The 21,984-nt window shown below is 45.9% G+C and overlaps 1 protein-coding gene across 6 annotated transcripts in view; it reads left to right on the top strand.

Moving 5' to 3' along the window:
• CNBD2 (cyclic nucleotide binding domain containing 2) overlaps positions 1–21,984 on the top strand; it is a 69,913-nt gene that overhangs the window by 16,771 nt on the left and 31,158 nt on the right. For all 6 annotated transcript variants that reach the window (XM_027078408.1, XM_027078406.1, XM_027078407.1 and 3 more), the window contains 5 exons: positions 2,363–2,416; positions 6,857–7,020; positions 10,603–10,759; positions 11,269–11,420; positions 13,324–13,462. In XM_027078408.1, the coding sequence (XP_026934209.1) occupies positions 2,363–2,416; positions 6,857–7,020; positions 10,603–10,759; positions 11,269–11,420; positions 13,324–13,462 (666 nt within the window). The remainder of the gene's footprint in view (positions 1–2,362; positions 2,417–6,856; positions 7,021–10,602; positions 10,760–11,268; positions 11,421–13,323; positions 13,463–21,984) is intronic.

Below are 21,984 nucleotides of genomic sequence, written 5' to 3'. Positions count from 1 at the left end.
ACCAAGGCAGGCATTCACTGCAGTAGCAGGGTCTCCTGCCCTACACTCACAGCAGGGAAGGGCAGAGCAGAATGTGGGCTTGGAGGGATGGAGAAGGGGATGATCATGCCCGGTTTCTCCTTCCAAATTCACCAAAGAGTTTAAGTCACTCCTTCCCAGTGTGAAAGGAGAGGGGCTAGTAGTGTTCTGCTAGTACAACTCCCTTCACGTAGAGAGAAACATCAAGAGTGGGGAAGAAGCCATCTCCATTCCAAGGGTGATCAAAACAGCCAGAAGAAATCCAGGAGCCACAGTGGAGCCAGGATTTCCCGAATACCTACCAACTGTTCATCGTCTCTGCCTTCTTTCCTTCCCCCCCGCCGACCTAGACAAGAAGGGAACATTTGCAGGGCCTCTCTGGTGACCTTGCTTTCTAGATTTTCTGGAAGGTCCCAATTTCAAATATTTTATCCCAGTGGTAGATCCTGAGCCCCTTTTTGGCTCAGAAAAGTTGATCACCCTTCTGTTAACTTGTTCTGGGTCCCCAAGGGTGTCTTCATTACTATCCAGGGCTCCAAAGTTTCCCCAGCCAATAACTAGACAAACCCTGCCCAGATTCCTATTGTGCCAGCCGCACCTCCCCACTGCATCCAGCAATTGCCTCGAAAATATTTCCCAGAATGGTTTCTGAAGCCTAGCAGCCAAGGAGAGGGGCGTGGAGGGGTGGTGATGGGGAAAGGAAGGTGTCTTAGGTTGGTTTCTAAGGGACCAGCAGCTAATGTAACTGTGTATATGTGGCTGAGTTTAAGACGAAGCAGGAAGTAGGCACCTGGGGGCAGCTTGAGGGGAAGGGCTTGCCCCATCTAAAGACATTCAAATTCATATATTTTTAAGGCATTTTGGTGGCCAAACCAAACAAATCTGCAGCCAGATTCTGCCCTGTTATTGGGCCGAGAGATGAGAAGCGTTGGAGCAGGAGCCTCGTAACCTCAGGAGGGACCTTCTGACTCAGGGTGTCACGCAGTGGTGAAGCGAAGGGCCCTGGAGACCAGGAGTCTGTGGTTACCAGGAGACCTGGGTTGGTGCCTGGGCAGCTGGAAGCTGAAGACCAGTGTCAGGCTTGTCATCACGGGAGTGTGAGGCTAAACCTAACAACATCCTGCTTTGTCAGGATGGCCTTGAGCGGAGCAGAGCTTCTCAGGGACAGCCTATGGGGGTCATATGGCTTCCGGGCAGGGAGCCGGGGGGTTGGGGCATAGTGTCGGGCAGAGAGAGCCGTAGACTGGTTTTCAGTGGAGTATGTGAATCCAGATCTTTCTGAACATCACGTCTTTCTTTCATTGGCCTCTCTGAGAAGCACCACATGGATGTATAAACTATAAATGGAGGGAGGGGACAGGGAACCGAGTGGGCTCTGGGGAAGGATGTGAGGTGTGCCCAGAGAGATGAATGGGGGTCCTGGTTTGCCCCAGGATGCTGTTCAGGGCCTTGTTTGTCCCTTTCCTCCCCTGCTACTCCCCCCTACATATCTTTTTCCTCTCTCTCTGCCCCTTTCTCTACCCTTTCCACATCCTCTCTGCATCTGCTAGGAAACAGGGTTGAATTAGTTCATCCCTAAGACCTCTTCTTCCTGGCCATCCTTCAGATGAGGACCATTTCCTCACTGTGTGATTTTTGGGCAACTTCCTTCACCCACTTCAGGTCCTCAGTGGAGCTGCTCAGTAGTACCTGCTTTGTCCTGATGATGAAATGGAATAAGATAAGCCATGCCGGGCTTCCCTGGTGGCGCAGTGGTTGAGAGTCCGCCTGCCGATGCAGGGGACACGGGTTCGTGCCCTGGTCCGGGAGGATCGCACATGCCGCGGAGTGGCTGGGCCCGTGAGCCATGGCCGCTGAACCTGCGCGTCCGGAGCCTGTGCTCTGCAACGAGAGAGGCCACAACAGTGAGAGCCCCGCGTACCGCAAAAAAAAAAACAAAACGATAAGCCATGCCTGGCTCATTATAGGCACTTAATGAAGGTTGGCTTTATTTGTTCCTTCCTCTTTATCCCTCTTTCTTTTCTCTATACTTTCCTTTTTTTTTTTTTTTTGCTTCTTTTCTCTCTCCATCCTTCTTCTCTTTATCCTCCTTTCCCTCTCCCCACCCCTGTCTTTCTCTGCCTCCATAATAATACATTGTCAATGCTGGGCCCAAGTCTTGTGTGGAGCTGGGGCTTTTGAGCGGAGGTGGACATGAGAGGCCCAGCTGATAGGAGGTTTCCCAAGGCTTCCTGCCTACCACAGTGGCCCAGGTACACAGAAGGGTTTCAGTGCAAAATTCTAGAAACAGTCTTGCTGATTCTCCTTCCTCTCCTCAGCCCCCCTTCCTTTTTTTTTCCCCCAGAAAAAGAAACAAGGCCGAATCACATTTGATACTATGGACTTCATTGGAGAGTCGGTATGTATAGACAGCTCTGACCTTGCTGCTGGGATTTTTTTTTTTTTCTTGCATCATAGCCTGAAAGAAGCCCTGGGCTGGGTATCAGGATAGCTGGGTTCAGACCAGGTTCTGCCACCAACCCAGTGTGCCACCCTGAGCTAGCCACTTAGTTTCCTCACCTATAAAATAGCTGATCTTGGTGATCCCTTTCAGTTCTGGCATCCCAAGACTGTGAGCCTTCCCCCCACCACCACCCAGCCAACCCCCAAACCCATTGTTGCTTTATAGCCGAGCAGAACCAGCACGGGAGATCGCCTGTGCTTGGACCAGTGGGAAAACCGTAGAAGGCAAAGGAGAGGATGTGAGAGCCCCAGACAGAAGAGAAATAATCAGGGTGGTGGCAAAAGCACTGGCCTGTGTCTGAATTCTGGCTCTGCCCGAAACTTTCTGATGGATGCTGGGCACATCTGTCTCTCACCTGTGCTCAGGTGGCCACTCTGAGAAGGGAATGCCTTCATGTCATTTGCACTGTGTGATTTGTTCTCCGAATTTCAAGCATTATTATCTTCCTGGCTTCTCCCCACCAAATCCTGGATATTAAATTAAAATTTAAAATTTAATTTAAATTTTAAAGGGGCTTCCTTATTTATAGGGAAGATCTGAAGTTCTCACCAATGTAGACCTGACTTGACCCTGGCCTGGAGCAGCCATGCTGGGTTTTCTCTAGGAAAAGCAGGGAGAACAGAGCTTTATAACTGGTACCAGGACCACCTGTGCCACGCTGCTGCCTCCTTCTCCTTTGGAACCAAGGTGTGGCTTCTGCTGACTGCCTCCCCTGGGCATACTAATTTCTCATGCCGCATTATATATGAAGCACAGTAAAGTCCTCCAAATTCTGAGTTTTCTTCAGTTTTCGAGACCAGCTAGTGTCTGACACTGTGCCCTGAAGGTTACCCAAGTTTCACCCTTCAGACAGGAGAAACTAGGGGTCTCTCTGAGAGCCACAGAGCTCTGGAGATGGAGGCAATTCTGTGCGTAGCAACAGAAGGAGAGAGGCGAGTACAGAGGAAAAGTCCATCATATAGGCAAGGCCTCTCTGCCTTTTGAATGAGTTATCACTGGCTCTGTCTCCAGCACAGAGATGGAGAGTAGAGACCCGATTTAAAAACCTGCCCTTTGAGTGACTGCGAATGGGTACCAGGTTTCTTTCTAGGGTGATTAAAAGGTTCTAAAACCCACTGTGGTGATGTACTACTCTGTGAATACACTAAAAATTGATCTGTGCACTTTAAATGATGAAATCATTATGTTATGTGAATTACGTCTTGATCAAGCTGATACACACACACACACACACATTTATACATATATAAGCTGTCTCTCAGACAACACTGGAAAACTCAACTTCCATATAGTCTACTAATGCTAACCTTCTCAGAAAGAATCCTAAGAATTATAGAGGCTTAGAATCATAGACTCATTTATTATAGCATTTGTGAGACATTGGAAACAATGGGTACATTTCTAAAACATGGTTTAAAAAAAATATTGAGTGAAAAAAAGGCAAGTTGCATAAACGATGTCAGCAGTCTAACATTTATGCAAATAAAAATAAAACAATTCTATACATATTCTGTGGGCACACGTATAAGTATATAATAATATATATAAATGGTTAACTCTGGTGGTGGAGAGCAGGTCTGGGTTACTGGTGACATGGTACAAGGGGATTTTAACTATATATATTGTTCTGATTTTTAATGGAAAATAGTCATGTATTATGTGATTTTCAAAAATTTTATTTATGCATAAGAAAAAGGCAGGAAACAAGAATGCTGCATGTAAATGGCTTGTTCTGGGTGGTAGGATTATGGGCAGCCCCTCTTATTTTCCTTTACCCTTCCTGTATGCTAGATGAACACAATGAGGAGATGGCTGGCCTGAAGTGAGTGAGGGTGACAGCGTTGAGAAATGGTGTGTGAGAAACAGGCAGGGCTCTGTTTGAATACTATTCCTTTTTCCCCATTCCAGATATTTTTATGAGCTCCTAAGGTAGGCCTAGATCTGTGTCTGGTGGTGGGGAATACAGACAGCTGTCTGTATCTGCAGGTTCCACATCCGTGGATTCAACTGACCACGGATAGAAAATATTCAGAAAAGAAAAATTCCAGAAAGTTCCAAAAAGCAAAACTTGAATACTGCTTGCAGACAGCAACTAGTTATTGTATTTGCAACTATTTACATAGTATGTACATTGTGTTAGGTATTATAAGTAATCTAGGGATGATTTAAAGTATACAGGAGGATATGCAAATGCTACAGCATTTTAGATAAGGGACTTGAGCATCTGCAGATTTTGGTATTGGCAGGGGTCTTGGAACCAATCCTTCCTCCCCACCTTGTGGATACTGAAGGACAAGGATGACTGTGCTAGGTTGTGTAACATTCGCACCTTCCCTTAAGGAGCTAATTAGGAGTTAAGGAGATGAAACTTACCCAGGAAGTTAATAACAAACTGTCACTTTTGTAGAAATCCACAGAAGGAGTCTCAAGGGTTAGGGGTGATTAGAAGGATTTCCTGGAGGAATTAGGGCCCTAAGTGGGCCTGAAAAATAAGTTTGGTTCATAGAAGCCAGAGGCATCTGTTTTGCCATAAATAGACCCTATGATAGAAATCCTAATGGGTTATTGATAGTAAGAGAGAGAAAGGAGAAAGATTGGATTCAGACCATAAAAAAGACCAGCACTTCCATAGCCCTTGCTCTGTGCCATGCACATTGTAAGCCCTTGACACGTATTAACCCTGCTATGTGTACGTATCGTTTCTGTTATCATCAGGTAGGGAAACAGGGGCTCCGGGAGAAGAGACTTGTGCCAGGACACACAAATGGGAAGTCGCAGGACAAAGTTCAAACCTAGGCACCTGGCAGCAGAGCCTGTGTGCTTTTAACCACTGTGCTACACTGTCTTTCCGTCTGTTGTGAAGATCAGAATTCTGCATCATGTCCCACTTTCCTTTTGCTTCTATGACGGTTACTGTTATGTAAGACTGCCGATGTTCATTCCTTCCTTCCATAAATATGTATTTTGTTGAGTGCCCACTACAGATGAGACATTATTCTAGAGTGGGAAACAAGGTAGACAAGGCCACTATCGTGTTTATATTGGAGCTTATATTCTAGAGCACCTTTGTCCGATGGAACTTTCTGTGACCATGGAAATGTTTAGTAGTCTGCATTATCCAAAACAGTAGCCAGCAGACACATGTAGCTACTGAACCCTTGTCGTTAGTGTGACTGAGGGGCTTATTTTTTATCTAATTTAATTTAAATTTAAGTAGCCACATGTGGCTGTTGGCTGCCATAGTGGACAGTGCAGTTCTACACGTGTGTGTGTGTGTGTGTGTGTGTGTGTGTGTGTGTGTGTGTGTGTGTAGGGTGGGGAAATGACAGATAATATCCACATTAACCAAAAAAGAATAAGGTCATTTCAGAAAGTATTAAATGCTTTGAAGAGAATGATTCATAGCTCACAGAGTGCTGGGAAGGGGGCCTGCTATTTTAGCTCAGATGATGCAGAAGGAACTCCCTGAGGATGTGGCACCATATGAGCTGAGAGCAGAATGAGGAGGAGGAGGCGGCAGCCATATCCATGTGAAAACCCAGGGGAAGAACATTCTGGGCAGAGGAAACAGCCCAAGCAAAGATCTAAAGACAGAAGTGAGCTTGGCATGTGCAAGAGATGGGTAGAAGGCTAGAGAATGAGGGGAGAGGCAGGAGGAGAGGTTGGAGGGCAGTAGGCAGGTAGGGAGTCAGACCATGTGGGGCCCCAGGCTGTGGTAGGAGTTAACATTTTCTCCTAAGTGCAACGGGCAGCCAGGGAGGGGTGTTAACAACTCACGGTGCCATTTCCCCGGCAGGTAGGCGTGGTGAGCGAATGGGTAGATCTGCCCGCCCCCTGGTCCACGAGTCCTGGCTGCTGAGGGTTAGCTAAGAGTCTCTGTAGGCTCTCTTTGTTCCTTAGGCTCCCGGAGAACGCTGAGGTATAGGCTGAGGCAGGGGAGGTCTCCCCTGACTGAAGTGTGTCAAAGGGCCCTTGGAGCCCAGGGAGCCCCACTATTGACTTGGGGGCGTGGTCAATGAACAGCAGAGGTAGTATGATCAGTAGCTGGGGATACAGGCCTTGGCAGGTAACAAATCTAGGTAATAATCCTGCCTGAATGTCGTCATCTGTCAAAGGGGATAATAATCGTGCGTCGCTTCTTTAGGTAAAGATTCAATGAGACGGCGTGTGTAAGTTGCCTATCCCGATGCCTGGCACACAGGAAGCACTCATTACATGTCAGCCACTATTGTATGGGGAGTGGGCAAGTGTGAAAGAAGGACTGTGGGGAGTTGCCTGCTAGCCCCTGGGGGAAACTGCTGGGCCCTCTGTGTCACTTTGGCTCTCTCTTTCCAGGAGCACTTCCCTCCAAGGGCCATTCAGATCACGCAGAAGAAGCCCGCTTGGAGGACAGAGCGCGAGATCCAGTCCCTCTGTAACCTCCTGCAGGTTCTGGATAGTTACCAGAACTACTCGGAGCCCCTGCAGCTGCTCCTGGCCAAGGTCATGCGCTTTGAACGGTCAGTGAGGGGCACATCCCTTGGCCCCTGGGCTGGGGCTGGGCTGGGCAGGGCAAGAAGGGCCCGGCTGCAAAGGCCACGGCGGGTCTACCAGCCCCTCTGCGGGGTGTCAGCCGTGAGAAACCTTCTGTCACTTCACCTTGGTGCTCACCGTTATGACTGCAGCCCACTGTGTCTCAGCCATTCATTGAGAATCTACCCAGAATTAAGGAGTCACTGAGTCTGGAGAGGATCTGGTTGGAACCTCAGAAAGGATCTAGTCTAATTCCCTCATTTTTCAGATAAGGAAACTGAGGCTCGGGGGGGAAATTAGTCATCCTAGTTCACCCAGAAAATAGGTAGCAGAGCCGAGACTCAAATCCAGGCCCTAAAAGCCAGAAGGGATCACAGATGAGGTACTACATCCAGGTAGGAACAACTAGGGCAAGAGTCTGTGAACTTGGATGAGAAAAAATATTATATCTGTATTTTCATTAACCTCTGAAATTTATAATTTCCTTCAGTCATGAATGTAGGTAACAAACCACTGCATACTATTTATTTATTTGGCTGTGTCAGGTCTTAGTTGTGGCATGCAGGATCTTTCGTTGCAGCGTGCAGGCTTCCCTCTAGTTGTGGCACGCAGGCTTAGTTGCCCTGTGGCATGTGGGATCTTAGTTCCCTGACCAGGGATCGAACCCGCATCCCCTGCATTGGGAGGGGGATTCTTAACCACTGGACCACCTGGGAAGTCCCTGTATAATTTTTTTTATAAATAAAAAAATACAGGTATTATGACATATTCAAGTTGCTGCAGATTTCTCAAAAGATAATTTATATTTATCACGTCTTTGAAATGATGGTAGTTATTAGATCTGCTGCTGGCTCTTGTTTTTCAGTGCCTTAATAAAGAGGCACATATATTGCTATATCACAAACTTGGTTTTTTCTTAACTGTAATTCTAATGTATATTATTTTATACATTTAAAACATTGTTCTGTGAAACCTTCACCAGATTGTCAACTGGTCCGTGACACACACAAAAAGGGACCTTGTAAATCCCTTGTAGTAGAGAAGCCCAAGAGGTACATGTGAAAATAGTTATTTCCAGTGGCCTCAGGGGGGCAGCCTAGCAGAATATTTGAGGTAAGACCTGTCTTGAAATCTAAGATGTAAGGTCACTATAGGTTTGTGCCCTATCTTCCTTCATAGTGGTCACAGTCTAAGACATAACCACAACTAACTACGGATTACAGACGACCCTTTATGACCCACGCAGGGTCTGTTTCACAGGTAATAAGCCAGGAGGAGGTAACCTTCCAGCTAGCTTGGCCAAGGGAGTTTCACAGAAGAGGTGGCATTTGAACAGGTAGATTTGACAAGTGGAGGTGTAGACGGGACATTCCAGGCAGAGGGAACCATCTGCTTTGTTCTAGCCCAGTAAAGAAGAGAGGGAGTCACTGCTGTCTTTTTTTTTTTTTTGGCCTCTCCCGTTGCGGAGCACAGGCTCTGGACGCGCAGGCTCAGCGGCCATGGCTCACGGGCCCAGCCGCTCTGCGGCATGTGGGATCTTCCCGGACCGGGGCACAAACCCCTGTCCCCTGCATCGGCAGGCGGACTCTCAACCACTGCGCCACCAGGGAAGCCCCCACTGCTGTCTTAAAGTAAGATTCTATAGCAGGCAGAATGGCGTCACAGAAAGAAAAAGAGTCACAGGCTTAGAAGCTCTGGAATTTAATGGCCCGTCTGCTGTGTGACCTCAGGCAAGCCACTTAACCTTTCTGAGCCTAGTATCCCCATGAGTGATATAAAGATAATAGTATGAATTTTACAGGCTTTTTGTGAACATCAGGATGTGGTAATTGTTAAAGCCCTCCGCTAGTTGCTGATTACTATTTCTGGGACTGGGAATTAGCAGATTAGATAGAATTCTTCCACTCACAAGCGACAGAAAACCCAGCCTAAGGGAATGCATTGGTGGCTCATGTATCTGAAAGTCCTAGGATAGTTCTCCAGCTTCAGGCTCAGCTGGATTCAGGGGCTCAGTGTCACCAGGACCCACGTTTGTGTCTTGTCTCTCTCCATCTCTTGGCACTTCGTTTGCATAAGCAGCTTATGCAAATGCAAATGCAAAGGAGAGTCTCTGTCTGAGACTCTCCCTTCATGGTGGCAAGCTGGCTGCTACAGCCACAGCTCCAAACTTCTAGCTTTCCAGGTTCAGTCCATTGGGAAGGAGAAAATACCTCTTCCCGGTCAAGTCAGAGCCTTGGGATTAGTTCTTTCTGAGCCAGGGTGATCTCACTTGAATCACCAGTGGGTTAGTGATGTTCTGATTGTCTAAGAGTCAAGAAAAGGTGTTTCCCCCAAAGTAAAATCAGGGTGCAGTTGGTGGAAAAAGGTGACCAGGTGCTTGGCAGAGAAAACAACAGATATCTGCTGTATGAGATATCTCTTCACTCCCAAAATGTAGGTTATGGTCTCTGAGGGTCTACCCTGGAATGAAGGCTGGCCTGTGCTCTCTCGTCCCCGAAGTGTTACTTCCTGGCTGAATGTGCTTGCCTTCTCCCATCTAGTCACTGTCATCTGGGCTGTTGCCTCTTTCCTCTATTGATAAAGCCTCTGGTTTGTACATTGTCCTGTCTGTTGGAGCTTACTGTTCTTTCTTTGAATATGCCAGGCCTCCAGCCATCTCTATGCTTTTGGACATGGTGGTCCCTCTGCCTACGACACTCTTCCATCTCTCTGGCCACCTGGATGACTCTAGCCACCATCCTAGGGCCTTCTCTGGCCTTCCTAAACTGGTTTAAGTGCCCTTTCTCTCTGCTTCTGAATTAGCCTGTGCCTTACCTCTTTTAAAGCATTTTTAAACCTTATTTACTTCTTGTATTTGACCATAATTTTGAGAACAAAATTTGTATTTTTTATCACTACACCTGTTAGACACCATTGGTATTTGTCTAACTTATTGAATGAATGAAGTAAATAAATACTAAAAGAAGTGAGATTTGATTTGAACTTGCATTTGAAATACAGAAACTATCCTCCTCTGAGCTTAAGAACTGGTAGTTTGCTCTGAACCTGGGTACCTTTGCCCTAAAGGTTCCCAGTTGGATAGTGAGCTATTAGGGATCGTAATAAGATCATTTATCCATCTCTTTCTACGTATGCTCATCTGCATTTTACAGACAAGAGTAACTGAGGCTCAGAGAGGGGATATGAGTTGCCTAGTGTCCCACAGCTAAGGGCAAAACCAGGATTTGGATCCTGGTCTGACTCTAAAGCCAGTGCTCATATCATTTAGCTACTCATCCATTGCTTCCAGCATTTGTTCATTCATTTATTCAACAACTGTTCATTGCCTAAGCAGACTGACAAAGGCTCTGCTCTCCGGCAGCTTCCTCTAATGGAGGTGGACGGCTGGACAAATGTTAGTGAAGGGGTCAAGCTTGGTGGGGATGGGGCTGGGCTGTTCTGAGGTCCCCTCTAGTCCCAGTCTGTGCTTTCATACTCCAGAGCAGAGAGCACGGCCCGTCCAGATCTCCTCCCCCTAGGGACCAGACTCTGTGTTGCTACCAGGTCAACTGGCCATGGTCTTTTCCCAGGTTTGGTCGCAGGCGTGTGATCATCAGGAAGGGCCAGAGGGCCAACAGCTTTTATTTCATCTACCTGGGCACGGTGGCCGTGACCGAGGACGAAGATGGCAGCAGTGCCTTCCTGGACCCCCACCCGATGTTGCTGCAAAAGGGCAGCTCTTTTGGGGTAAGCACGGGGGACGGGTCTGCGTTCCTGGGGTGGGGTTCGTGGTGTGACAGGACTCCTGCTACAACCTCTAGGCCAGGCCCAGCCCTGCCTTTCACTCTGTGCAGTCACTGCGCTGTTGTGGGTCACAGAGCCCTTACCTGTCAAATGCTGATCGAGTTGGAGCCAGTGATGTCCAAGTCCCACCACTTCGTCTGTGATGTTTAAGGAGTATGCTCCCTCTACAACCCCCTAGAGGTGCAGTGACTCCTCAGCAAGGCCTCTCCAGCTTCCTTTCTCTGCCCTGGTCAAGCCAGTTGCCTCTTTTTCCACAGGCAGCATATTAAGAGGGAGGGGCGTGGGCCCATAGAAGCAGGGAGTGAGCAGGGGCACAGGACGGTCCAGGGAACCTGCAGTCTGGGGAGGAGAGATTTCTAAGGGGAGATGCAAGCAGGGAAGAGGTGGTCAGGGCTGCGGGCAGAACGCCAGGGGTGACCTCTCACTTGCCTTTGCCCCTGTCTACCCAACAGGAAATGGGCTTTCTAACTTCTTCAGTGAGGAGGGCCACCGTGGTCTGTATGGAAGAAACAGAGTTCTTGGTTGTTGACAGAGAGGATTTCCTTGCTAATAAACTGGACCAAGAAGTTAAAAAGGATGCTCAGCATCGGTTTGAATTTTTTAGGTAACTCCACCAGCCAGCGTCTTCCCCCTGTGTGTCTATTAGGTGCCTTTGTCCTAGACCCAGTGGGGAACACTAGGTGCTGTTCTCTCTGCTTGAAATGCTCTTTGGTACCCACCTCCCACCCAACTTCTCCATCTAGCAAACTCCTAACATACCTTCACGTCACAGTTCAAATATCCCTTCCTTATGGGATAGTAACAACAGGATAGCTAACATGCATTGAGCACTTGCTGGGCCAGGCAGGATGCTCAGCCCTTTGTACCACCCGTTATATCTAATCTCACATTCAACCCATGATGTTCTTTCTCTTTTTCTCCCCAGTTTACAGTGAGGGAAGCAAGGCTCAGGATGGTGATGTGTCCAGAATGCCTGATTCAGAGTCTCTGGGCTTCACCACCCTGCCTCACTAACCAAGCCCACCTACCCTCACTCCAGAATAGAGAGGGTGCCCCCTCAGTGCTTCTACCCTGTGTTTCTGTAAAGCCCCATCCAAACTGTAATTCTTGAGCATATAATACTTTCTTTACAGTTTATTTGTGCCATCAGACAGTAAGCAGCTCAGTGGCAAGGGCAGACCTGCCTTTTTCACCATCATCATCCCTGTGTTATCACAGTGCCAGGAGCATGCAGGTGCTCATTTAATTATCTTTAGTTACTTGCCTTGAGGAAAAGAGTGAAAATCAAATGGAGCATCTGCACTGGCACTGAGAATACAGGTTGTAGGGTTGCAGGGCCATAGAGAAGCGTGTTGAGCAGAGGGGTGGGCTGGAACTGAGAGAAAGCCATCTGCATGAAGGGGCTGCAGCCCGAAAAGGGAGGGACTCGGTTCTGAAGGGAGGGGCAGTTCATTTTTTTATACAGTGGAAGAAAAATAGGACCGTGTTCTAATCTCAACTCTTAGGCTTATCCACCATGGGACCCTAGATAGGTCACTTCACTTCTCTGGGCTTTAGTCTCCTGCGCAGTAAAATGGGGATAACAATTCCTCTCTCCCGAGGTCATTGTAAGAATCAAATGAGGTGATCGTGGGAAGTGCGTGGCTCAGTCTTGGCCCAGGAGGTGCTCCTTCTGTGGTGGCCCTGTTTTCCTCCTGTGTTTCCAGACCCTTCTCCTCCTTGGGCGTGGCACTGACCCTGTTCCCCTTTGATGCCCTGGACAGAACTCGGTGCTCCCTCGCCTAGGTTGAGGCCTGAATCACTCGAGTTCAGAGCTCATAATCTGTTGGAGCTGAGAAGATCTAAGATGATTTTTGTTGGCAGCCCCGCGGGGCCACCTGCGAGGGAAGGGAAGCCCATGATCAGCGGTGTATGAGATTCAAGATCGCGGAAGGGGTGGTCACTGCCGGATGGGCCTTTCACCACAGGGCACAAACAGGCCAAAAGAGGAGAGTCCAGACTTCCCCCATTCCCAGGCCCAGGGCTGAGGATTTGAAGCCAATAGGCTGGAGGAGACAGGGGTTGGAATGAGCTGCCCAAACCAAAGGTAGGGCCTGGACTGCTGGGCTGGGGGACAGGATAACCAGTGAGCTGAAGTGAGGAACTCTTGGGTGCTCCTTGGAATGGGAGTAGCTCAGTGGTAACAATGTTGGCGGGGGATTCAGCTGGGAGAAGCTCCTGGAGGGAGGAGCGGAAGTGAAAGAAGCAGAGCTCCGATCACCCCGGGTGCGTCTGAGGCGCAGTGAGGGGAGCAGCTGAAGGGCAGGGCCTTGAGAAGAGGGCAGGGGAGCAAAGGACAAGTGACAGGAGACGGGCTGCAGGCTAGGCTAGCGAGCAGGGTGGGCGTGAAATCTTCCGCCTCAGGCCTTTGCAAGAGCAGGAGAACATATTCCTTTTCTGGAAATTGCTAAGTGCTGAGCCCCCTTGGTGACGGAGGGCGATGAAGTCTAACAGGCTTTTCCCCTCAGGAAGATGGATCTGTTTCACTCCTGGTCCGATGAGAAGCTCTGGAAGCTCGTAATGCTGGGGAAGATAGAGAAGTTCTCATATGGGCAGCTGATCTCAAAGGACTTTGTAGAATCGTCCTCCATCGTGTTTGTGTGTAAGGTAAGAGGTCTGGGGTGGGGTGGTGAAGCTGGGAAGAGCGTGCCTAATCTAATGTCCCGTAGCCAGGTGACCGGCAGAGCCCTGGTCTTCAACACGTCTTTTTCTGAGCGCCCATATCCTACTTAAAAAGGCAAAGGAGTGTCCATTGACAGGTGAATGGATAAAGAAGATGTGGCACATATATACAATGGAATATTACTCAGCCATAAAGAGAAACAAAACTGAGTTGTTTGTAGTGAGGTGAATGGACCTAGAGACTGTCATACAGAGTGAAGTCAGAAAGAGAAAAATAAATACCGTATGCTAACACATATATATGGAATCTAAAAAAAAAAAAATGATGAACCTAGGGGCAGGACAGGAATAAAGAGGCAGATGTAGATAATGGACTTGAAAACACAGGGAGGGGGAAGGGAAAGCTGGGACGAAGTGAGAGAGTGGCATGGACATATATACACTACCAAATGTAAAGTAGAGAGCGAGTGGGAAGCAGCTGCATAGCACAGGGAGATCAGCAGTGCTTTGTGACCACCTAGAGGGGTGGGATAGGGAGGGTGGGAGGGAGGGAGATGCAAGAGGGAGGGGATATGGGGTTATAATATGCATATAGCTGATCCACTTTGTTATATAGCAGAAACTAACACACCATTGTAAAGCAATTATACTCCAATAAAGATGTTAAAAAAAAAAAAAGACAAAGGACACACTTTGGCCTCCCTCCCTCAGAGGGTTGCTGTGAACGTTAAGATATAGCTGTTATATTACAAAGAGGGCAGGTGTGGGGAGGGTACCCCCTTCTTCAGCTCATATACATGTTTATTTACAAACAGATACATATTTAAATTATGCATTTGGCTCTTGAATTTTGATGATGCCAGGTCACTTATTTATTTATTTATTATTTCTTTTTGGCTGCATTGGGTCTTCGTTGCTGCGCATGGGCTTTCTCTACTTGCGGCAAGTGGGGGCAACTCTTTGTTGCGGTGCATGGGCTTCTCATTGCGGTGGCTTCTCTTGTTGTGGAGCACGGGCTCTAGGCGCGTGGGCTTCAGTAGCTGTGGCACTCGGGGTCAGTAGTTGTGGCTCGCAGGCTCAGTAGTTGTGGCGCACGGGCTTAGTTGCTCCGTGGCATGTGGGATCTTCCCAGGCCAGGGCTCGAACCCATGTCCCCTGCATTGGCAGGCGGATTCTTAACCACTGAGCCACCAGGGAGATTTCCAGATCACTTTTTATAATTATAATCTCTAAATTGTAAAAGTAATACGACCACATTATACAACTTTCCAGGAAGAAGGACAAATGAACTCATCACCACAGAATAGATTTCCAAAATTGAAATTACTTAGCATCACCATTTTTATGACTCTTGGAACAAACTGCTTTTCACAAGGAGGGATCCACTTTCTCTAGCTCCCAGCAACACACAACTTTGCCAGTGCCACCAACCTCTGCCATCATTCTTTCAAAAGTTTTTAAATTTAATATGTGGCAATTACTGCCTCACTGAGGATTTAGCTTATGGTTTTTTCTGATTACTAGTGAGATTAATCATGTTTGTTTACTATCTGAATTTTGTGTTTTGTGAATTGCTTTATGTCCTTTGCCCCCTGCTCTGTAGGTTGATAATGAAAAGAAAATTTAAGGAGGTTGATATTGTCATTATTCCCATTTTACAGAGGTAGAAAGGAAGGTTAGGTGGCTTGTTCAAGATCACGCAGTTGATGAGGGGCAGAGGCAGGGTTCGACCCAGGTCTGTCTGACCCCAAAGCTCTTCTTCCCAGAAGCTGGGACTTGGGATTTGAGTTGACCTTTCCATCAATTGTTGACCCTGCTCGAATCCTAAGTAGTTCATCATCATCATCATCATAAGAGTCACTATTTTTTTTTGAAGCTCTTTGCTCCTGTGCTAGGAGTGCTACTAACATCATTAATCTTTTTTTGTTTATTTTGGAATAGGTAGTACTTCACATGGTTCAAAATTCAAAACGCTCACAAGAGTGATGTCTCCCTCCCCTCTCTCTCTCCCAGAGTATCCCTCCCCAGGGACCACCACCAGCACCAGTTTCTATGTCTCTGTCCTCCACATGTTCTCCCTCTATACAGGCAAATGCGTGTGTATATGTTTTTTCCTTCTTTTTCATAAGTGGTGTCATCCTATACAGACTGTTCTGCACTTTGTTGTTTCATTTAAGAGTATTTCTGTAGGTTGTTCCATGTCAGTACATAAAGAACTCATTCATTCTCTTTTACCACTCATGAGTATTTTACTGTACGGTTGTGCTTTATTTTTTTATATATTTATTGGAGTATAATTGCTTTACAATGTTGTGTTAGTTTCTGCTGTACAGCAAAATAAATCAGCTATATGTATACATATGTCCCCATATCCCCTCCCTCTTGTGTCTCCCTCCCACCCTCCCTATCCCACCCCTCTAGGTCATCACAAAGCATCGAGCTGATCTCCCTGTGCTGTGCTATGCAGCAGCTTCACACTAGCCATCCATTTTACATTTGGTAGTGTATATATGTCAATGCTACGCTCTCACTTTGTCCCCGCTTCCCCTTCCCCCTCGGTGTCCTCAAGTCCATTCTCTACATCTGCGTCTTTATTCCTGCCCTGCCACTAGGTTCATCAGTACTGTTTTTTTAGATTCCATATGTATGGTTGTACTTTAACCAGTTCCCTAATTGATGGATATTTAGGTTATCTCAACGTTTGCTATTTCAAACAGTGCTTTGATGAATAACTGTGCACCTAGTACCATTCTACCATAAATCTTCACTGTAGCTCTACCAGGAAGATATTATTATTCCAAGTTTGCAGATGAAGAAGTTGAAGCTAAGATGCCTTAAGAAAGGCCACGTAGCTAGTAAGTGGCAGAGCCAGAATTCTGCCCCAAGACTCCCATATTTAATATCTCCTGTATACCTCTTGCCTACATGTTAAGCCACCACAGACATTTGCCAAGTTTTTGCCAAGATCATGACACAGTGGCCCAGGCTCTGGAGGGATACAAAGGTGGAAAAGATTGGTTTTCTGGGGCTTCCCTGGTGGCACAGTGGTTAGAATCTGCCTGCCAATGCAGGGGACATGGGTTCGAGCCCTGGTCCATGAAGATCCCACATGCCATGGAGCAGTTAGCCCGTGCACCACAACTACTGAGCCTGTGCTCTAGAGCCCGCGAGCCACAACTACTGAGCCCGAGTGCTACAACTACTGAAGCCCGCGCGCCTAGAGCCTGTGCTCTGCAACAGGAGAAGCCACCGCAATGAGAAGCCCATGCACCGCAACAAAGAGTAGTCCCCACTTGCCGCAACTAGAGGAAAGCCCATGCGCAGCAACGAAGACCCAACGTAGCCAAAAATAAAATAAATTTATATATTAAAAAAAAAAGAAAAGATTGGTTCTCTCTCCTTATATATCTTCTCCACTAGATTCTGAGTGTAGACAAAGTTGTCAATGCCGACTACCAAGTGATTAGTACAAACTCTGTGAATTACAAGAATTCAGGATGGGGAACTCCCGAAAGGCTGAAGGCTCCAAGGAGGGCTTCCTGGAGGACGTGAGATGGGAGATGAGCATTGAAGTATTGGGCCCTTAGACAAAAGTAGGGGGCAAGATTTGTTGTGTGCTGGAGCTGGCTCTTCCTGGCCTGAGAGAGCTGATTGTTAAGTTCTCAGGAATTTTGCAAGTCAGTACACATGATAATTATTAAAAATTAAATTATATAAACCTACAATTAACTATTGAAAACAAGGGTAATAACTACTGAAAAACTTATCATTTCCTGGATTTATTGCATTTTACTATTATCTATGCTCTTGAAGTTACTTTTGCCCATCGTATCCATATGGTGGAAATCTCTACCATTGTGCACATCTCTTCTCAGTTCCACGTGCAGTGACTTCCCATTGGTAGCTGAAAATCGACCATGGTGGGAGTATGTACACACACAATGGAAATAGGCAGACGCTTTAAGTCAGGTCTTGATTTATGGCTTTGCTTATTGTCTTAAGAAAGCTATAGAGAAAATGTTTATAATGCAGATTAAACTTCAAAGTGGGCTGGGTCTGTAGCCATTACATTGTAAAGAGCAGAAAATTAAGGAAATGTTTTCCAGTATTTAAAAATGACTCATCATAGATTCATCATAGAAGTTATATAATTGATGAACAGGTGAAGTTCTGATAGACATAGTGTTAAAGCTAAAAGAGGTTTTAATTTAATGAATATACTTTATAAGAGGGTGAGAAATAGTTTACCAGTAGAGTACAAGTCAGACTTAATAATATTAAATTTATGGATTGGGATGCAAATTCATTTGTCAAATTATGGTTGAATTGTGACTATAGACTAGCCACTGATATGAGTTCAGCCAAAGTCAATAAAAGCATTCTGTGAGAATCGATTGGCTATACGGAATTTCCAATAAGAGTGTGGTATATTTTATTATTATTTATAAATTGTGTGTAACACACCCTTCATAACAGTAAAATGTATAGACATGCATACATTTTACCCAAGAGCCGGTTGTTTCAGCATCACCAGGGATGTGTTTGTGTTGTGATTTTTGGGTTCAGTCCCAGAGAACAGTCAAGTCTAGCTAATGCAAGCAGGAAGGGATTTACTGCAGGATGTTAAATGGCTAACAGACTTACTGGTGAGGGGAGACCTGAAGAAACAGGCTCGACTGAAAATGACTCCCAAACGACTCCAAATCAGAGTTCAGAACTGGACTGTCACTGGTGCTGCTGCTTCTGCCAAGTTCAGGAAGCCACCGTCTCCACTAGCAAAGTGGATGTCCCACAGTTCCAAAACCAAGCCTTGCCCAGGTATACTGGATTGGTGGAACCCAAATCACATCCAGAGCCTTAGTTTCAAGGTACCTTGCGAAATGTAGTGTTTGGTTTCCAGCCTCTACACACTAACACTAAAAGGGGATTGGATGCACAGGATCTGACCCAGAGGAGGGCGAGGATGAGGATGAGACCCTTGCCAGTGGAGGGGGGAAGAGTTTGATAAGTTTGGAGAATCCTGATGGTCATGTGAGGAGAGGTGGGAGAAAGCCTAGAAGAGAAACTGGTGGTGGAGAGCCCTGAAGGCCAACCTGAATAATTGGCCATTCTTTCTCCCCCTGATATCTGCTTCCTCTTTCCTAAAATATTGGGGTGATTGCCTCCAAAGCCAAGAATGCCATGTGTCTGCAAATTTAACTCTAAGCTCTTTTGATACTGTATAACCAGAAAAGATGGAGGAGATGAGCAGTAAGGGATATAAATTCAAGACTTTCTTTACTCAGTATAATGGTTACATCCTGACCAGCAGAATGTTCTTAATCTGGTTTAGCCTTCATTTCTTTATCTGTAAAATGGGACTGTGTGCTTACTTCATGAAGTCTGTGAGGATGAGATTAGCTCAGCATATGCTCACTCACCTCAGTCACCCTCTAACCCAGTGGTTCTCAAAGTGTTGTTGCTGGACCAGCAGCGACACCTGGGAACTCATTAGAAATGCAAATTCTCGGGCCCACCCAAGAGCTATTAAACCCAAAACTCTGGGAGAAGGGGCTCAGTAATCTGTGTTCTGACAACACTGACATCTGCTTCTGGGTGGTTCTGATGTGCACTAAAGGTGGAGGACCCCTGATCTAAGGGAAGAGTTTTCAAATTTTGGTAAGCATGGCAGAGTCCTGCCTCACCCCAGAAATTCTGCTTCATTAACTCTGGAAATCTGCATCTGAATAAGCGCCACAGGTGATTTCTAATGCTTGAACTTATTCTGAGAAAAATAATACAGATGTCACAAAGTGACAGCAGGTAGAGAGCCTCTTGCCTAGCAGATGAGTTGGTTTATCCCTTGTAGTGTTTTGCTAAAACCTGATTTAATTGTTAATGCGAAGATTCTATATAAAAGTTCTGATTTCTGGCTTCTTTTGAATATTCAGAAGATCAGGCTATGTTCTGGTGTGGCTCCTCTGGCTGGAGTTGAAGTGCACCTGCCACCTCTAAAGGGACTGCTCTTTTTTTCTCATTTTAATTTCCCACCTGACCAGCTGCTTAAATGTTCATCTGCTAAAAACAGTTGTCCCGACTCCTGTAGTTTACTGATATTGCCACTAGAGGGAGAAATCAGCATCGGGTGGCTGTGCGTCGTTGGGGTCGTGGCAAAGTTGGAGAACATGATTTCTGCTAGCATTGCAAACATAATTAATGCCCATAATCAACTCATTTTGAACAGTTTATCACTTGGGACCACATGGTGAAATTGTTTTTCCACAGATACAGATGCGATTAAAGACACATGAGAGTCTTTCCAGAGAGAACTGCTCATGTGTGTTTCTCCAGTACCTGCAGTTCCTGGTGGATAAATGTTTGTTGAATGAATGTTGAAAAAAGCTCCCAGCACAATGCCTGGAATATAATAAGGGCTTATTAAATGTTTGATCTCTTCTTCTCCTTCCTGTTCAGCAGTAATCTATCTTGAACCTTAACCCTTTATAACGTGTCTTTTAGAATTCCTACTTAAAAAGATTAAGATTTTATAAAGTATGAAATGCATAAGAAAAATGACGTATCTTTCTTGCCTCTCAGATTAGAAAATATTAAAAGGGTTGTGAAAATCCAGTTGTCAATGTACTACAAAGATGTATTACAACAGGTTCTGTTATGCACTGTTGGACAGAGTGTAAACTTATCTAACATTTCCAGGGGCTTTCCTGGTGGCTCAGTGGTTAAGAATCCGCCTGCCAATGCAGGGGACACCGGTTCGAGCCCTGGTCCAGGAAGATCCCACATGCCACGGAGCAACTAAGCCCGTGCACCACAACTACTGAGCCCACGTGCCGCAACTACTGAAGCCTGCGTGCCTAGAGCCCACGCTCTGCAACAAGAGAAGCCACCGCAATGAGAAGCCCGCGCACCACAGCAAAGAGTATCCCCTGCTCACCGCAACTAGAGAAAGCCCACATGTAGCAATGAAGACCCAATGCACCAAAAAATAAATAAATAAAATAAGTAAATTTATTTAAAAAGAAAACAACTTATCTAACATTTCTGGAGGGCTGTTTGGAAATACGTATCAAAATTTAAAACATGCATAATACCTTTAGGAATGAATCCCAAGGAGACAGTCAAGCATAGGTATTGTATTAGGATAAACTGGATTAAGCCACAATTATTTTTAAAATCCTCAGATCTCAGTGGATTGACAAAGTATATTCCTTCCTCCCACTACCTGATCATAGCAGGTCAGCAGGAAGCCTTACTCCTCATGTCACATGGAGACATGGGCCCTTCTTGACCCATGATTCAATGATCAGTAGAACAGGAGAAGGTAATATTGAGAGTCAAGTGATGGCTTTTATTTATTTATTTATTTAGGCCTAGCTGAGCGACTTGCAGGATCTTAGTTCCCCAACCAGGGATCGAACCCGGGGCCCCCGCAGTGAAAGCATGAAGTCCTAACCACTGGACCACCAGGGAATTCCCTGGCTTTTAAAGTTTCTACCCAGGATTATCACAAGTCACTTTGCTAAGGAAATTGGCCAAAGTGGTAAGAAGGCCATGCCTAATTCAAAGGGTAGAAAAGTATAATCCTGCCATGTGCCTGGAAGGAGAACTCAAGTACTTGCCTCAATGACCACTATGGGCATTAAGATGTAAGTACAAGGTTATCAGTTAAAAGTTGCTGTCCACTGCAGGTCACAGTATTAATAGTCTAGAATTAAGCAATCTAGTGCTAGAACAGCTGTCCTAGGAAGTCATCAAGAACCCAGACCCCTTCTAGCTTCTCCCTTCATCGTCCACAGTTTATGGCTTTCATCCTAATGGCGACAGTATGGCTGTTCCACCTCCAGCCATCACATCTGAGTTTCCGGCAGAAGGTAGTGGGAAGGATAACCATAGCTCTCCTTGGAGATTTATCCATCAGTCTTCCACTTATATCTCATTAGCCAGAATTGAGTCACTGCCAGCCCCACTGTCGGAGAGTTTGGGAAGGTGGTGAGTTTTTTTAAACTGGAGATTTTGTTGTCCTGACCGAAATCAGAGTTATATATAATACTGGCAAATTAGAAACAACTAAATATTAATCTTCAGAAATGTTTTCCTGAGGTGTAACATATATGCAATAAGGACCTCAAATCTAAACTTTTACAGCTTGATGAATTTTTACATATGTATACCCCTGTGTAAGCATCACCCAAATCAAGATAGAGAACATTTTCAGTACCTCAGAGGCTCCCTTATGTCCTTTCCCAGACAAAATGCCCCCACACAGGTAACCACTCTTCTGACTTCTGTCACCACAGATTACTTTTGCCTATTCTTTAACTTTGTGTAAATGGAATCGTATCGTATGTGCTCCTTGTGTCTGACTTCTTTTGCTCAACTGAATATTTATTTATTTTTAATTTTATGTAAATTATGGCATACATAGAATAATATGCAATCATTAAAAACAATAGCTTAGAACCATATTGCTTGGCATAAAAAGATGTCCTTGATATATTATTGAGCTTTTA

The sequence above is a fragment of the Aethalodelphis obliquidens genome, unplaced genomic scaffold (assembly GCF_003676395.1).
Source record: "Aethalodelphis obliquidens isolate GAN/ISIS:26980383/991018 unplaced genomic scaffold, ASM367639v1 scaffold42, whole genome shotgun sequence".
NCBI classification, from domain to species: Eukaryota; Metazoa; Chordata; class Mammalia; order Artiodactyla; family Delphinidae; genus Aethalodelphis; species Aethalodelphis obliquidens.
Note: the sequence above shows the minus strand (reverse complement) of the source record. Positions and strands in the feature narration are given on the sequence as shown.